At 40.7% G+C, this 19,459-nt stretch overlaps 1 protein-coding gene across 1 annotated transcript; it reads right to left on the reverse strand.

Moving 5' to 3' along the window:
- Positions 1-6,132: 6,132 nt before the first annotated feature.
- Positions 6,133-10,503, reverse strand: LOC130913522 (uncharacterized protein K02A2.6-like). Its single transcript, XM_057832197.1, has one exon. It carries the CDS (start codon positions 10,250-10,252, stop codon positions 6,275-6,277), a length of 3,978 nt encoding a protein of 1,325 aa, XP_057688180.1. The 5' UTR covers positions 10,253-10,503; the 3' UTR covers positions 6,133-6,274.
- Between the last annotated feature and the right edge of the window lie 8,956 nt (positions 10,504-19,459).

The raw sequence follows: 19,459 nt of genomic DNA on the forward strand, positions 1-19,459 counted from the left end.
TGTCGCGTTGTCCTGTAATTCCAAGTGCTTCCTTGTTGAATTGGATGTAGAGTAGTGATGGGATTTTCGGCTCTTTTTTCGGTGATCCGGTTCATTTGGATCGGCTCAGTCAAAAGAGCCGGCTCTTTTTGGCTCTCAAACGGCTCTTTCAACCTCAGCTTTTCTTTTATGTATTTATGACAAATTTAGCATATATTTTGATAAATGACTTTGTGAACTAAATATTGCACTCTACTGACTGCAAATAGCAACAATTATCAAGCAAAGAAAAGGGTTTTTACTTATTTTATTGAACATTAAAAAGGCTCCAAACAATAAACAAGCAACAAAATTCAACTTCAACCAACAACAATCAAACATGCTGCATCATAACAAAAACAGTGAGTCGTAACTGCAACAGCAGCAGCGAACAAAACAAACATAAGCTACTCCTTGCTTTATTTGAACAAACATAAGCTACTCCTTGCTTTATTTTAAATTTGCATTCAAGAAAACTAAATACTTCAACTTTGACAGGCTGATCCGGCTCCTTCTCTCAGTAATTATTTGTCCAGTCCTTTAGTTAAATCCAGATTTTTTTTCTTACGGAACCTGCAGGTGCATGTGTTGACTTGCATCCATCATTTAAAAAAAATAATAAATTCAAATTTCTAAATTAGTCTCAAAATATTGAAATTCTAAGTGTGTCAAATGTGTTACATTAGGCTATAAGAGGTTAAGTTTGCAGACACGGCATTATGCCCTATTGTCATCCGACTTTAACCAATTAAAATGTCTCCAAATGTCACTGCGTTTTTGGCTGATCTTGAAGGCCTACAAACCACGTTCGTGTGTCGTCCTTTCCTCCTCCTGTGTCTGTCTGTGGCTTTGCAGACGCGACGGAGCATGTGCTCAGCTTGCACTCCGTGCAATACCAAGTACCAAGCCCCTCGCCTTTCTCTTCCTGTCTCCCTCTCTGAGCACGGCAGCAGACCCACTGCCAAACCTCGCTTCAGACACGTGAAAAGACAGCGACATAGAGAAGGGGGGGGGTGACAGTCGGCTCTCGAGGGAGGGTGCTGGCTCTCATCGTTCACTTCAAATTTTGATAGCAAAGTAACAATTCATTTACACATAATTAACTGAAAGATGACGCTGTTCTGGCTGCAACAAGGGGTTAAATTTCTCCCTCATCGCCGTCTGTCTCATAAAGATGAATTTGTTTGAGTTTCTGCTGCCTCTGCTTGCGAGCAGCACGGACTCAAAGGCATCGTTTGCTGCACTACTTGTTCCGGTCGTTCTGCTCGGTCGACCAGCGCCTGGCATCCCGGGTGTCCTACCGGTTGTTCTGCTCGGTCGTCCGCCGCCTAGCATCCATTCGGTCGTCTCCCGCCAGTGCCCGGCCGTGCGGCTTGGCCGTTCGTTGGCGTTGAATTGAGTTGCGGTGCTTACCAAATGCGCTACTGCCCTCCATTGGCCAGTTTTATTGCTTTAAAATGGATTTTCAGCTTTGTGCTTTGGAGCTAAATTGAATCAAAACCCAGAGATGTATTTTTTTGAAAAAAAAAAAAAAAAACGTAAAAGACGTATAAATACGTCTTTGGGACACAAACAATGAAAAATAGAACGTATTTATACGTTTTTGGTAGCAAATGAGTTAATCGATACGGCGCACTGAACTATAAGCTGTCCTCACTATTATGGGACAACTGCATCATACAACTGTCATAAGAACAAATGAACCATCGTTCATTGCTTCATGAAGCTTCATTTGGCCACCCCTGCTCACTTGGGGGAGACAGTCCGCCTCTGCTGCCTCCTGCTTGTCAACACTGTTGTTGTCCAACATGCCTCCTAGCATGCATTGCAGCACTATAGGTGTAAATAACAATCAAAATTCATGTTCTGTGATTATTATTTCTTCAGTTACTGTTCCAGTTGTTTCATTAATTGCTAGTTATGGTATTTGGTAACACTTTATTTGACAGTGGTGCCATTAGACAATCATAATTATGATATGACACTCTCATGAGAATTTATGAATGCTTATAACAGGTGTTATCCAGCAAGTTATCTCACTTTTGAATGGATGTAAAAAAAAATCCAAGCCGGGCATAAATGGAGTTAGAGACAAAATTTTACACGTTATGCCATAAGCATTCAGTAAGCCTATGATAGTGTCATGTCATAATTATGACGGTCTTATGACAGTCTTATGATGCCGCTGACAAATAAAGTGTCACCTATTAACTAGGGCTGTCCCAAACGACTAATTTTCTCCCGATTAGTCAGCCGACTATTTTTAAGATTAGTCGACTAATCCAAAAAAGAAATAATTTTTTACCAACTGAATGATTAAATTTTTTAAGCTTGTAAGAGGCAGCTAAGATTTGTTGATATTTCAGACTATTTATGTTGCCTTCCACCCTGCAGCCAACCACCAAACTTCAGTTTTGTGGCAAAAGTTGGATTTTTCAGATGAATCTTCCATTAAATCACACCACAGTCGCCGCAAATATTGCAGGAGACCTACTGGAGCCCGCATGGATCCGAGATTCACTCAGAAAACAGTGAAGTTTGGTGGTGGCAAATTCATGGTCTGGGGTTACATCCAGTATGGGGGTGTGCGAGAGACCTGCAGCAACATAAATAGTCTGAAATATCAACAAATCTTAGCTCCCTCTTACAGTCATAACTATAAAAAGGGACAAATTCTGCAGCGGGATGGTGCTCCATTGCATACTTCAATCTCTACCGCAAAGAAGATCAAGATCCCCCAGGACTGGCCATCCCAGTCACCAGACATGAACAGGATGAAAGGGGAAGCATGGAAGACGAAACCCAAGAGTGTTGATGAACTCTGGGAGGCATGCAAGACTGCTTAATTTGATGTTCCTGATGACTTCATAAATTGTATGAATCCTTGCCGAACTGCATGGATCTCATACAAAATATTACATTTGGATCTCACAGTACCACTACTTAATGAGATCTGGAGACTGGCTAGGCAACTCCAGGACCTTGAAATGCCTCTTACGAAGCCACTCCTTTGTTGCCCTGGCTGTGTGATCGGAATCATTGTCATGCTGAAAGACCCAGCCACGTCTCATCTTCAATGCCTTTGCTGATGGAAGGAGATTTTCACTCAAAATCTCTCAATACATGGTCCCATACATTCTTTCATTTACACAAATCAGTCGTCTGGGAACCCTTTACAGAAAAACAGCTCCGAAGCATGATGTTTCCACCCCCACGCTTCACAGTGGGTATGGTGTTCTTCGGATGCAATTCAGTATTCTTTCTCCTCCAAACACGAGAACCTGTGTTTCTACCAAAAAGTTCAATTTTGGTTTCATCGGACCATAACACATTTTCCCAGTCCTCCTCTGGATCATCCAAATGCTGTCTCGCGAACCGCAGACGGGCCTGGACGTGTACTGGCTTCAGCAGGGGGACACGTCTGGCAGTGCAGGATTTGAGTCCCTGGCGGCGCATTGTTTTACTGATAGTAGCCTTTGTTACTGTGGTCCCAGCTCTCAGTAGGTCATTCACTAGGTCCCCCAGTGTGGTTCTGGGATTTTTGGTCACCGTTCTTGTTATCATTTTGACGCCACGGGGTGAGATCTTGCATGGAGCCCCAGATCGAGGGAGATTATCAGTGGTCTTGTATGTCTTACAACTTCTAATAATTGCTCCCACAGTCGATTTCTTTACACCAAGCGTTTTACCTATTGTAGATGCAGTCTTCCCAGCCTGGTGCAGGTCTACGATTTTGTCTCTGGTGTCCAGTGTTGGGAGTAACGCCGTTATATATAACGCCGTTACGGCGTTATTTATTCAGTAACGGGGTAATCTAATTACTTTTTCCGCCGTGACAACGCCATTACCGTTACTGACGGTCAAAAGCGGTGCGTTACTTACTCTGAATAAATTGAAAAACTACCAGCCGTGTCGAGTCGACTCTCTGCTCTGTTGATTTGTCATCCAAGACTTGGGGTGCGTTCAGGTTCGAGAATAGCGCACGTACTTCTAACTCCATGCTGTTTGTCCCTGCTCATTCAATTAGACAATGCTTTCCAAAGTTTGGTAACGTTTCTCCGTTTGCTACACCTGATGCTAGCCTCGTTCCCATCTCCCACTGTCAGCCAGCAATAATTCTGCTTCCATCTTGAGGACGGCAAACACTTTGAAGGTGACGTGAATTGTCGGGAAACGAGCCTACCTGAATGCAGCCCCTCGAGAGATGCGATGGAAGTGATTGTGATTGGCTGAGGGTTAGAGTCATGTGTCCCGGTAAGCCAATCAGAGCCGGTGATTTCACAAGCAAACCGGAACAGCGCGTGCAGCAAACACACACACGCAAAACAGATGCACAGGGTCGGGATGGCAGAGCATTCAGAAGAAAAATTGTCCTTTAAGCGGTGGAGATATAGACACTATTTCAAGTTTGTCGAAATTAAAGGAAAGAACCTGCATGTAATGTGTAATTTATGTCCCGGGGCAAAGCTTTTGTCGACATCTGTGGTAAGCAATTCAAATCTGCTGAAGCACCTAACAAGTTACCTGTCTGTTCTTCTCTATTCCACTGACTCGAATACTGCTCAGAAAATATCAAATTCTTTGACATACAACAAGTTATTTTTAAAGTAACGGAAATAGTTACTTTCCCTGGTAACTAGTTACTTTTACTATAGCGTAATTCAGTTACTAACTCAGTTACTTTTTGGAAGAAGTAATGAGTAATGTAACTAATTACTTTTTTAAAGTAACGTGCCCAACACTGCCGGTGTCCTTCGACAACTCTTTGGTCTTGGCCATAGTGGAGTTTGACTGATAATGAGGTAAAACAGGTGCCATTAATACATGTAACGAGTGGAGCCTCGTTAGACCTCGTTAGAAGAAGTTAGACCTCTTTGACAGCCAGAAATCTTGCTTGTTTGTAGGTGACTAAATACTTATTTTCCATTCGTAATTTGGAAATAAATTCTTTACAAATCAAACAATGTGATTTTCTGGGTTTTTTTTTTTGTTTTTTTCCCCCACATTCTGTCTCTCATGGTTGAGGTTTACCCATGTTGACGATTACAGGCCTCTCTAATCTTTTCAAGTAGGAGAACTTGCACAACAAGAACTTGCTCTAGAGCCGCAGGTTACTGACCCCCGACCTAAGCAGACAAATTCTCATTACCCCAAGATGTAATTACCGCTTCAGTTTCATGTTACAAACATAACCTGGAAGTTTGAACATTCCTTTCTTAATTCTAGGTTATCGCAAAATTCCTTTTCTAACCTTTGTGACCCTCGACTTCATTACTCCAAAATAGGGCTGCAGCTATCGAATATTTTAGTAGTCGATTAATCGATGGACTAGTTATTTCGAATAATCGAGTAATTGGATAAGGAATATGAAAAATTAAAAAACCTGAGCTGAGCCTCAAATGGTATATATTTTTTTAAAATGAGGATATATGTACGACCAGGGGTGCACATAAGTGGTCCGCATGCGCGCATGCGTACCGGACATAGACAAACGCGCTGGACCTCAACAGCTTCCATACGCTTTTGCGTACCAATGACTGACCATAAGCCTGTCGCAATATGCAATAATTCCATTTATCGCGTGATATATAAAAATGAAGGCGGTAATTTTTCCGCTGCGATTTATTGCCTCGCGTGCACGTGCGTGCGGCAGACGTGCTGTTAAAAGTTCGGATTCCTCGTTACCAACTGCGCAAAATGCATCTTCGTTCCAAGTCCGGCAAAAAGTAGCGCCGGAGCATATCGTTCCCATTATATCCTGTTGTTCAACGTATACCGGCCGCATCAGTGCTCCGGAGTGACTGTGGACAATCTACAGCGCGCCGGTGTCGTTGACGTGTGGGCGCTCCCGTCAGGAGTGACATTTCACGCGGGTGGCTGTTTTTCGGCACAACGCCGGATTTTTACAACGAAGTCCGCCAAAACATTGTTACCGACTAGGCTGCTACGAACAACCTCGCTTTGACAATAAACAGCTGAATGAAATTAAGAGCGCTGTGTTATGTACTTCCCTGATCTAAGTACATGTAAGGCCGAGACTTGAATGGAACAACACTTCTTTATTCAGTGTGCTTCTCATCATATATATCAGAGGCATAACAGAGATTCCTTTTTATACTGTAACACCACGCCCACAGGAAGTGCACACTATGGCAACAGCAGTGTGACATAAATATGTCACATCTCCTCCCCCCTTACATAACATGTCCCAGAAATAAACAAAAATACCACCGGTTTTTCCCTCATTACTTATTACTTATAAATCCAGTCTATCAGGCGGTCGCCTGACGCGTGTAGGATAACGACGTTCAACAGTCACTTCCGATTTTCCACTTGTGGAAACGGGTTCCGATACCGGTTCAGGTTCTGTTTGTGCATTGGTTGAATTAGACACAATTACAGCAGGATTGTTTGGGTTTGACACATCCGGTAAGCTAGACATTTCTGGTATTTCTGACACATCCGGTAAGCTAGACATTTCTGGTATAATTACACTGCTAGCATCATCACAATCAATAGACAGTTCTGGAGTAGTGTCTGGTGTTCCCAACAATTGATCCACATGGCGACGCCAAACACCATCAGCTGTCTGAACTGTGTAGGAAACAGGCCCAGTTTGAGCAATGATGGTGGCAGGGGCCCACTTTTCCTTACTCTGGTAACTCCGGGCCATAACAGAGTCACCAGGTGCAAAAACTCGGTTCTTGGAATGCAGGTCTCTGTACTTGACTTGCTTCCGTTGATCCATTTGAACAATCTCACTCAGGGTTGGTGGTTTCAGAAGATCCATGCCAGTTCGTATCTCTCGAGAAAACATGAGGCTCGCTGGCGATACTTTGGTAGTTGCATGCACAGATGTTCGGTATTTGAGGAGAAATTCGTGTAGTCTCTGATGGAGTGTACTTTGCCCTTGTGATGGTTTGAGAGCATGTTTGAGGGTCTGCACAAACCTCTCCGCCAAGCGGTTGGTTGCCGGGTGATAGGGAGCCGACTTAATGTGTTGAACCCCATTGGCTTGCAGGAATTCACCCATTTCTTTTGACACAAATTGGGGCCCATTGTCTGAGACGAGTTGTGCAGGGGCTCCGAAACGACTAAACATCTCCCCTAACTTCTCAATTGCCTTTTCCGATGTGGTTGATTTCATGATAGCGACCTCTGGCCACTTACTATGGGCATCGACAGCAACCAGAAACAATCGATTTTCAAAAGGCCCCGCAAAGTCAATGTGAATGCGGTGCCAAGGGTCCTGAGGAAAATCCCAAGGATGAAGTGGGGCTGCAGGTGGATTGTTGCGAATCTTCTGGCAAGATGAACAAGTTTTTACCGTCTCTTCGATCTGTTTATCTAATTCTGGCCACCAAAAATAACTTCTCGCCATTTCTTTCATTTTAACAATACCACTGTGACCTGCATGCAGTTGCGCAAGCATTTTAGCACGCAATGACTGTCGCACAATCACTCTCCTCCCCCACAGCAAACAACCCGCTTGAACAGAAAGTTCCCATCTCCTATCCAAAAAAGGTTTGAGAGCGGTGTTCTCACACTTGGTTTGTCCTTTAATTACCATGTCCATGACGACTGACAGGTCGGGGTCGTTCCGAGTTGCACGTTTCACTTGCGACGCTGAAATTGGTGCATGTTCAACATTTCGGAAATAGAATATGTCCACTGAGGTAGGTTCATGTTTTGTGACAGGAAGCGGCAACCTCGAAAGTCCATCAGCATTGCAATGCAAATCAGATTTACGATACTTGATGTCATATGAGTGAGCTGATAACAACAAAGCCCACCTCTGAAGACGTGCAGCAGCCAGTGAAGGGATTCCTGCATGAGGTCCCAAAATCGTTGTCAGCGGTCTGTGATCCGTTAACAAAGTAAACTTCCTTCCATACAAATATTGGTGGAACTTCCTCACACCAAAAACAATGCTCAATGCTTCTCGTTCCAATTGAGCATAGTTTGACTCTGCTTTGTTAAGTGTTCTTGATGCGAAAGCAATTGGCCTTTCATCCCCGTTCGGGAACACATGGGAGATGACAGCACCCACCCCATAGGGTGAAGCATCACATGCCAGCTGTATTGGATATGAAGGGTTGAAATGAGTGAGAACCTCTGATGAACTCAGGGCGGTTTTCGCATTACGAAAAGCTTTGTTACACTCAGTCGTCCATTTCCATTTTACATCTTTGCACAACAGCTCATGCAATGGTTTAAGAAGTGATGCCAAATTGGGAATAAACCGTCCATAATAGTTTAATAGACCTAAAAAAGATCTAAGCTGACTCACATTATCTGGGGCGGGTGCATCCACAATTGCCTTTGTCTTCGATGGAGCCTTGTGTAGTCCTTCGTGGTCTATCACATGGCCGAGATACTCCACCGATGGTCTCAAAAAGTCACATTTTTCCTTGCGCACTCGAAGACCATACTGCCTTAGCCTTTTTAAGACAGCATCCAGGTTGCGAAGATGCTCCTCGTCGTTGGCACCGGTGCAGAGAATGTCATCCAAGTAACATTGTACTCCTGGCAATCCACTCAAAATTTGATCCATAGCCCGTTGAAACAGAGCAGGAGCAGATGTGACGCCAAAAGGTAGTCTGCAATATCTGAAAAGTCCCTTGTGCGTGTTAATTGTCAGCCACTCCCGTGATTCTTCATCCACATGCATCTGCAGATAAGCTTGGTTGAGGTCAATTTTGCTGAATTTTTGACCACCGCTCAGACCTGCAAACAAATCATCGATCAATGGAAGTGGGTACTGCTCCACACAAAGCACCGGATTCAAAGTCACTTTAAAATCGCCACATGTGCGAATTCCGCCATTCTTTTTCGGAACCGGCACAATTGGTGTCGCCCATTCGTTGGTGGTGACTGGTTCTAAAACACCACTTTTGACCAATGCATCCAGGTCAGCCTCGACTTTGTCACGAATAGCATACGGCACTGTCCTAGCCTTCATAAACACAGGTTTGCTTCCTGGTTTAATGTGCAATTTCACTGTAATGTCCTTCATGCTGCCCAGTTCCTCACGGAAAACCTCTTCATTCTTGTCCAGAATGACTTGTAGTTGTGAAGAACCATCTGCCGACAGCTGCCGAACTTCTAGCCAATTTACATGAAGTGCATTAATCCACAGTCGTCCCATGATGGAAGCAAAATTCCCTTTTGTGACATACACTGGAAGTTTAGCAGTTTGATCCTTGCATTGCACAGTAATGTCAGTCATTCCTTTCATGTGCACTTTGTGTCCAGTGTACGCTTTGAACACAGTGTCTGACGGTCTTATTGGAAGGTGTCTCAAACACTGTTTATACACTTGGTAAGACACAATCGATGCCTGTGATCCAGTATCTATCTGCATTTTGACTGGGTGACCCTCTAACTTTGGTGTGACCCAGTAACACCCTGACTTCCCGTCCACGCTCATTACATGCACGGTGTGCACGTCATTGTCAACTTCGGCAGTAGAGGCACTCTCTACCGCTTTGACATATTTCTTTGTTTTCTTCTTGTCATTCATTTCCTTATCTTTGTCTGTGCTTGTTTTTTTCCGACAGGCACGCTCAACATGACCCTTCTTCCCACAATGATGACAGTTCATTTCTTTGCACCAGCAGGTGGAGGAAAGGTGCCCTGTTTTACCGCACCTAAAACAGGGACCAGCAACATTGCTTTGAGTACTTGCCACTTGGTGTATTCTGCTCGTAATGTTCAGTTGTTGAGCCTCCTTTGAAGCCATTTCCATAGCCACACTTACATCAAAGGCTGTCTTTAATGTCAGTCCACTTTCTGAAAGTAACCTCTTTTGTGTTGCTTCATTTCTCAGTCCACATACCAATCGGTCTCTTAATGTGTCTTCTAAAACATCACCAAACTCACAATGTTCAGCCAGCTTCCGCAGCGCCGCTACGAACATAGAGACAGATTCCCCCTCTTCCTGATTTCTCCTGTGAAATCGGAATCTCTCTGCTATCACAAGGGGCTTGGGTGAAAAATGTCCATTAAGAGTTTCCACGATTTCCCTGTACGTTGTACTACCAGGTTTATCGGGTTGAAGCAAGTTTCTCAGTAAATTGAAAGTCTTTGGCCCAATAACGCTCAAAAACGTGGGCACCACTTTCTCTTCCGCTATTTCGTTAGCTTCCACGAAATAGCCGAACCGCTCTGTGTACGAGCTCCACTGTTCCACAAGCTCATCAAAAAGACCAACAGAGCCGATAACTCCCGCCATAGCGCCTGGTTATACAGCACCTTCAAGCTCCTTTTGAAAACTCCGCTCGTCCTCCCCACGAAGTCACGACGTGGAAGCTGAGGTCGACGCAGTCTGTCCCCTGGAGCACCGCGACCCGCAGTAAACTCCAAAAACAGCACGTCCAAGCTGACGCAGGTCCAGACGTCCTCGTCGCCACTTTTGTTATGTACTACCCTGATCTAAGTACATGTAAGGCCGAGACTTGAATGGAACAACACTTCTTTATTCAGTGCGCTTCTCATCATATATGTCAGAGACATAACAGAGATTCCTTTTTATACTGTAATACCACGCCCACAGGAAGTGCACACTATGGCAACAGCAGTGTGACATAAATATGTCACAAATATACTTTTAAGTTAATACGTCTTTCTTAATATTTAATTTAGATTAACTCCATAAAAGAAGTTACCAACTTAATAAAACAATGAATAGTAAAAAAAAGTCATTTTTATGTTGAAAAAGTTCATGTTTTCAAGTCATACCAACTAGCCTCATGAATCATTTTTTAGAGTGTACAAATTTAATGCGATAACGGCGGTAATTAATGTTTTTTAATTAATCACGTTAAGTTATTAACACACGGCTGCACGACCCACTCACGCATTGTCGTGTTCAATCTATAAAGACGCTGTTTTACCAATAGATAGCGCTATAAGGCAGCGTATAATGAGTAGAGAGAATTTTGACAGCCTTTGGAGCCATTTTTTATGTGGCTAAAGCCTTACAATACCTCTCTCAGCGATTAAAAATAACGTGGGAGGCAATGTGGGGATGAAAGGTAGTAGTTCTTCATTTTCTTAACACCCTATGTTCTGACCCAACGTAGAGAAGATATATCACTTGGTGCCCCTACGCACAGTCATGGTTGCACTTCCCATCATGCATTTGGGCAGAAGTTAAATGGCTGCAGTATTATTTGCTGAAAGCTGAACAAATACACCAGATGGCAATATTTAGTCACAATATACAAAGTCACATTTATCCTTTAAGAATTACAAGTCTTTCTATCCGTGGATCCCTCTCACAGAAAGAATGTTAATAATGTAAATGCCATCTTGAGGATTTATTGTCATAATAAACAAATACAGTAATTATGTACTGTATGTTGAATGTATATAGTTTTATTCATTTTTTTCTTAATGCATTGCTAAAATGTATATGATCGGGAAAAATTATCGGGAACTAAAACGATCGGATCAGGAGCAAAAAAAACATGATCGGAACAACCATAATATATGTGTGTGTGTGTGTGTGTGTATATATATATATATATACTGTATATATATATATACAGTCCCTGACAAAAGTCTTGTCGCTTATCCATTTTGTAGAAACATTTGCTAATAACTTTGACTTTTAATTATTCAATTGGTTTCAGAAATGGCTCATATGAAAGCTAAAAGCCTCTAAAATGATGTTGAATGTACAAAAATATATTTGTTTAACTGAAAAAAGATTAATCATTTAATGAAGACATAAAGGTGAAATTTTGGCAAGACAAAAGTTTTGTCGCCTACAGAAAGTAGTGTGAAAATTGAACAAAAAATGTACTTCAAATACAAAAATATGTTACATAACATAAGCGAATTAAGTAGTGGTGCCGTGAGATCCAAATTTAATATTTTTTATGACTTCCATGGGCTTCGGCAAGGATTCATACAATTTATTGATGAATTGCATGCCTCCCAGAGTTCATCAACATTCTTGGGTTTCGTCTTCCATGCTTCCTTTTTCATCCGACCCCAGACATGCTCAATGATGTTCATGTCTGGCGACTGGGCTGGCCAGTCCTGGAGGATCTTGACCTTTTTTGCCTTGAAGAACTTTGAGTTAGAGATTGAAGTATGCGATGGAGCACTGTCCTGCAGTAGAATTGGTCCCTTTTTATGGTTGGGAATGTAAGAGGCAGCTAAGATTTGTTGATATTTCAGACTATTTAGTATGTTGCCTTCCACCCTGCAGATCTCTCAGGGTGCAGACAATTAAAACACTGTGTGGCATTTGCCAAGACCCACAGCCTGTCATAAGGATGGATGCTGGAAAAGTGGCAAAAGGTGGATTTTTCAGATGACTCTTCCATTGAATTACACCACAGTTGCAGCAAATATTGCAGGAGACCTACTGGAGCCCGCATGGATCCGAGATTCACTCAGAAAACAGTGACGTTTGGTGGTGGCAAAATCATGGTCTGGGGTAACATTCAGTATGGGGGTGTGCAAGAGATCTGCAGGGTGGAAGGCAACATAAATAGTCTGAAATATCAACAAATCTTAGCTGCCTCTTACATTCCATACCAGGGGTCGCGTTAACCGAATATTTTCCGTCGTTGACCGTTTTTTTTAAACGGTGACGGAAAAAACTGAAGTCCATCTGTCATTTTGACAGGTTGCAATTCACACCCCAGACCACAGGGTGGCGAGCTAGCATATTAATTAGCTATTGTCTCTCTTGATGCATGACGTCGTTGGCCTTACTCGGAAAAATGTCAAGTCAACTGAGTTTCCGAAGTTTCTTCAAAAAAGTTTCCTCTTGAGACATTTGATTATGCACAAGCGGGCACGCAATTCAAGTCCATGCGCACCAGGAGGAAGGTGTGAGACTGCGTTCAGGCCACAGCAGGTGAACTGTTAATTTCATTGTTCCATATATAGCCTACCTACTGGGGCCACAGTCAGCTGTTTTTGTCACTGCGGAGAAAAAGTTACATATTCATCTGCTTGATGTGTGATGGCACGGTGTGGATTCTCTGTTAAGCTTGTTAGGACAGAATATGAATTAAAAATGAATGAAAACTAAATACTAATGAATATGTCATTATTATCACTGTAAGAATTTAAGTGACGGGTAAAAATAGATTATGACCAGATTTTTATGACCCTGTCAGTCAAAATGACAGACAACGAAAAAGTCTAGCTCAACCTCTGGGATTCCATACATACATGAAATTTAGGACATGTACTCAAAATATGTCTTGCATGATTGCGTTTTCTTACACTTTCACTCAAATTCATGCTCACAGAAGACAGAAGTTTCGAGTAACACCAGTGCTGTATTCGAATTTCAGATGAGTCATCGTTGATCTTGCTACGGCAGCCATCTTTCCAATCTGTCCCTGTGAAGGTGACTCTTATTTTCTCCGTTATTTCCTCCCGTCTCAGTCCTCTGTCTGCCCTTTTTCCGTTTCGTCCTTTGCATCATTCCCCTCATCCTCTCCCTCCTGTTGTCGGCGTCCTCCCTTGAGTATACTTCTCTTTCCCATTCTTTCCTATCATTGCCTCAAATCAAAGAGCTCAAAATAAACAGTGAAGCTCCTGAAACACCTGCAAAACAATTAACATGCTTCGTCACAGACTGATGTTTGCATATAATTTTCACTTTGGGTGATTCAATTATTTATACGCTTTAAAACAGTGGTGTGCAAACTAAGGCCCGCGGGTCAACTGCTCAGCTTCTCAGTTTTAACACTAGATGGAGCTAGTCACTTAAACAGTGCCTCTCCATTAATTTAGGAATCCAAACCTGACAACAGGGTGAAAACAATGCAGAAAACTGTATAATTTCAGTACCATAGTTTTCAGACTATGAGATGCTACTTTTTCCCTCATTTTGAATCCTGTTGATTTATTTGGTTTAACAGATATCACTTTGTTTGAAAGCGGCGTCATAAGACTGCCATAAGACAGTCGAAATTATGACATGAAACTATCATGGACATTAATGAACGCATATGACAGATGTCATGAAGTGTAATCCGGCAAATTATGTCACTAACTCCATTTACAGTGGGGCAAATAAGTATTTAGTCAACCACTAATTGTGCAAGTTCTCCCACTTGAAAATATTAGAGAGGCCTGTAGTTGTCAACATGGGTAAACCTCAACCATGAGAGACAAAATGTGGGAAAAAAAAACTAGAAAATCAAATTTTTTGATTTTTAAAAAATGTATTTGCAAATCATGGTGGAAAATAAGTATTTGGTCTATACCAAAAGTTCAACTCAATACTTTTTTATGTACCCTTTGTTGGCAATAACGGAGGCCAAACGTTTTCTGTAAATCTTCACAAGCTTTTCACACTCTGTTGCTGGTATTTTGGCCCATTCCTCCATGCAGATCTCCTCTAAAGCAGTGATGTTTCGGGGCTGTCGTTGGGCAACACGGACTTTCAACTCCCTCCGCAGATTTTCTATGAGAGACTATTTTTACATTATATTTAGGGCTGTCAAAGTTATCGCGTTAACGGGCGGTAATTAATTTTTTTCATTAATCACGTTAAAATATTTGACGCTGCTAATGAGGCAATGAAAAAATAGTAACGCAGGGACACTAAGGAAACTAACTTTAATCAGATTACTGGTGTAGAAAAATGAACGCGATAGATTACTCGTTACTGAAAAAAGTGTTCAGATTACTGACAACACTGTTGACGCAATTAACGCACGTCCCGCTCAAACAGATTAAAATGACAGCAGAGTGTCATGTACACTTGTTACTTGTGTTTTTTGTCTCCCTCTGCTGGTGCTTGGGTGCGACTGATTTTATGCACCATGAGCATTGTGTAATTATTGACATCAACAATGGCGAGCTACGAGTTTATTTTTTTTGATTGAAAATGTTACAAAAATGTTATTAAAACGAAAACATTAACTCATTTGCTCCAAGAAACATATAAATACGTTGTATTTTTAAATGCTGAACTGTCCTGCAAACGTATTTATACGTCTTTTGCGTTTAAAATTTTTTTTTTTTTTTTTATAAGAAGCATGTATAGCTTTCGCTGTATCCGAGAAACAAGGAACAACGCTCCAAACCAATTTTAAAGCAATAAAACTGGCCACTGGAGTGCAGTAGCGCATTTTGGAAGACTAGGCAACCCGATTCAACAGCAGTGAACGGCCGGGCAGCATTGTCAGAGCGCTGGCAGCCTGAGCCCAGGCGGCGCTCCGACCAGACAAAACAACGAGAGGACGCCTGGGACGCCAGGCGCTGGACGACCGTGCAAAACGAGTGAAACCCTCCGTGGAGCGGCTCGCCAAGCAGACCCCGCAGAAATGCAAAAATAATCCATCTTTGTGAGACAGACAACGATGAGGGAAAGGTTTACACAGCTGACGTGGCGACAAACCGTCATCTCTCAGTAGTCGTGTGTGAATAAATTGTTACTTTGCTATCTAAAGCTCTATTTGTCTGGTTGTTCGTTGTATTTTGTAAAAGGAAAACATTATTCAGATGTTTGGAATGTAACTAATGCAAAAAAATAGCTTTGTTAAAGTCAAAGTTATGTTTGAAATGTATGCGTTTACAAAAAGCTCATTTTCTCCATTTTTTCATCATAAATTGGAAAATTGCTCAAACTAAGCTATTTTCTAATGCTGATTTCTAAAGAATGGAAAAAGATACGAACTTACTTTTTTTTCTGCTGAAAGAAGAGAGTCTAATCTTTCCTTTGGTGGGTTCCAAGTTTATATAGCAATAGAACATAATTTTCTGTTGGCCTTGCAAAATCAGTTAAAATCCAGAAAAAACGGCCAGGAGCGAAGGGGCTTGCTCTGGTGAAAATGGCTGGGAGTTGATATGAAATTTCTATAACTTTTACTAAAATTTATCTTTTAAGAACTACAAGTCTTTCTATCCATGGATCGCTTTAATAGAATGTTAATGTTAATGCCATCTTGTTGATTTATTGTTATAATAAACAAATACAGTACTTATGTACAGTATGTTGAATGTATATATCCGTCTTGTGTCTTATCGTTCCATTCCAACAATAATTTACAGAAAAATAAGGCATATTTTAGAGATGTTTGAATTGCGATTAATTACGATTAATTAATTTTTAAGCTGTGATTAACTCGATTAAAATTTTTAATCGTTTGACAGCCCTAATTATATTATATTATATTATATTATATTATTTTTATTTTATTTATATTGGTTCCGTGAAGAATCCAGAAAGGGTTATTTGATTGTGGCTTTCTGAAAAACAATACATTTTTACATTTAGGCACTCCTGCAATCGTCACACTTTTTCTGTTACAAAAAAAGTGAAAGGAAGTGTTATGTGGCCCTCACAGGAAAAAGTTTGGGGACCCCTGCTTTAAAACATTGAAGAAAATGAAAAACATCATTGACCCTAGTATGTGTTGTATTGTGCGTGGTACTGACTCATTCAAAAGCTGATTCCTACGCCAGTAATAAACACTACTGTGTGCTACACCGCAAATAATTCTAAATTAATTCCCTCACAAAATGGACTCAAAACAAAACCAAATGACTTAGAACTGGATTTGATGACACATGACAGCATAAGGCTTGAAAAAAGAAGGGATATTTTTATATGCGTTTGTATGTGGTGGGGCAAAACTCCCTGTGGGACTGCATGGTGTGGATCTGCAAACTCACACTGCAGCACTTTAAGCATCAGCAGGGCACACAGCCAGGCAATGTCTTCAACAATTCAATATGCAGAGCTTTTGTTCTTTTTGTTCATCTTTAGTGTATTTTTGCATTTCAAACTAAGAATCTTTAATCAATGAAAGACAATTTAACATCTTAGTCGAAAGAATAATAAACATTTAAAAATTTGATTTAAAAAAAAAAAAAAAAAAAGATGAACGAAGCGGTGTTGAAAAACAACGTACTGTGTTTTTTGTACTAAAGTATACAGTGGGGCAAATAAATATTTAGTCAACCACTAATTGTGCAAGTTCTCCCACTTGAAAATATTAAAGAGGCCTGTAATTGTCAACATGGGTAAACCTCAACCATGAGAGACAGAATGTGGAAAACAAAAAACCACATTGTTTTATTTTTAAAGAATTTATTTGCAAATCATGGTGGAAAATAAGTATTTGGTCTGATGTTTTGGGGCTGTCGTTGGGCAACACAGACTTTCAACTCCCTTCTCACCCCGTGGCGTCAAAATGATAACATGAATGGTGAGCAAAAATCCCAGAACCAAACGGAGGGACCTAGTGAATGACCTACAGAGAGCCAAAAAGTTCTATTTTGGTTTCATCAGACCATAAACCATTCTCCCAGTCCTCTTCTGGATCATCCATCTCTAGCGAACCACAGACGGGACTGGACATGTACTTTCTTCAGCAGGGGGACACGTCTGGCAGAGCAGGATTTGAGTGCCTGGCGGCGCATTGTGTTACTGATAGTAGCCTTTGTTACTGTGGTCCCAGCTTTCTGTAGGTAATTCAATAGGCCCCCCTGTGTGGTTCTGGGATTTTTGCTCACCGTTCTTGTTATCATTTTGACGCCACGGGGTGATATCTTGCATGGAGCCCCAGATCGAGGGAGCTTATCAGTATGTCTTCCATTTCTAATAATTGCTCCCACAGTTGATTTCTTTACGTTTTACCTATTGCAGATTCTGTCTTCCCAGCCTGGTGCAGGTCTACAATTTAGTCTCTGGTGTCCTTCAATAGCTCTTTGGTCTTGGCCATAGTGGAGTTTGGAGTGTGACTGACTGCGGTTGTTGACAGGTGTCTTTTATACCGATAATGAGTTAAAACAGGTGCCTTTAATACAGGTAACGAGTGGAGCCTCGTTAGACCTCGTTCGGCCTCGTTAGAAGAAGTTAGACGTCTTTGACAGCCAGAAATCTTGCTTGTTTGTAGGTGACAAAATACTTATTTTCCACTCTAATTTGGAAATAAATTCTTTAAAAATAAAACAATGTGATTTTCTGTTTTTTTTTTTTTTTTTGTCCCACATTCTGTCTCTCATGGTTGAGGTTTACCCACAATTACAGGCCTCTCTAATCTTTCCAAGTAGGTTTACTTGAACAATTGGTGGTTAACTAAATACTTATTGGCCAAACTGCATATATATATATATATATATATATATATACACACACATATACATATATATACACACATATACATATATACACACATATACATATATATATATACATATACATACATATATACATATAGATATATGTATATACATAATATATATATATATTAGGGCTCTCAAACGATTAAAATTTTTAATCGAGTTAATCACAGCTTAAAAATTAATTAATTGTAATTAATCGCAATTCAAACCATCTATAAAATATGCCACATTTTTCTGTAAATTATTGTTGGAATGGAAAGATAAGACACAAGACGGATATATACATTCTACATACTGTACATAAGTACTGTATTTGTTTACTATAACAATAAATCCACAAGATGGCATTAACTTTATTAACATTCTGTTAAAGCGATACATGGACAGAAAGACTTGTAGTTCTTAAAAGATAAAAGTTCGATTAAGTTATAGAAATATTAAAACCCCTCTTAATGTTTTCGTTTTAATAAAATTTGTAAAATTTTCAATCAAAAAATAAACTTGTAGCCAGGCATTGTTGATGTCAATAATTACACAATTCTCTAGTGCTGAACCCATAAAATCAGTCGCACCCAAGCGCCAGCATAGGGCGACAAAACTCCAAAAAACACAAGTAACAAGTGCATATGACCCTGAGCTGTCATTTTAATCTGTTTGAGCGGGGCATGTGCGTTAATTGCGTCAAATATTTTAAGAGGATTAATTTAAAAAATTAATTACCGCCCGTTAACGCGATAATTTTGACAGCCCTAAAAAAATATATATATATTTTTTTTAATACTCTGGGGGGAAAAAAGTGAAGAAAAAAAACGTATATATATATATATATATATATATATATATATATATATATATATATATACTGTATATCTCTTTCCAATGCTAAATGTGAATAAATACATTAAACACACACACACAAAAAAGAGGGCGGGCGCTTCTTCGCGGTTTTTCACTTATCGGGGCGGGTTCTGGTCCCCATTAACCGCGAAAAATGAGGGATCACTGTACTGCCATTGTGCATGCCATGTATATGGTGCAAACGCACGAGCAGGCCAAATAAATTTTGGACCGAAACGGCTGTTTTTGGATGAGGAGAGGAAAAAAATGTCAGCATTCCCTGCTGTGAGTGACTCTGTATAAGTGTTAACGTTTGTGCGCAATCCATAAATAATGGAATCATAAAGTATATTGTAAAAGAAAATGTTAATGTTAACATTGTGAATAATGTAATTTATAATAAAATCAAACATACAGATAGATGCCTTTTTTTGAGTAGCCAATCAGCCATGATGCTGACTCGTGGCTTTCCCTGCCCTCGTATATAAAG

This window comes from Corythoichthys intestinalis, chromosome 3, assembly GCF_030265065.1.
Source record: "Corythoichthys intestinalis isolate RoL2023-P3 chromosome 3, ASM3026506v1, whole genome shotgun sequence".
Taxonomy (NCBI): domain Eukaryota; kingdom Metazoa; phylum Chordata; class Actinopteri; order Syngnathiformes; family Syngnathidae; genus Corythoichthys; species Corythoichthys intestinalis.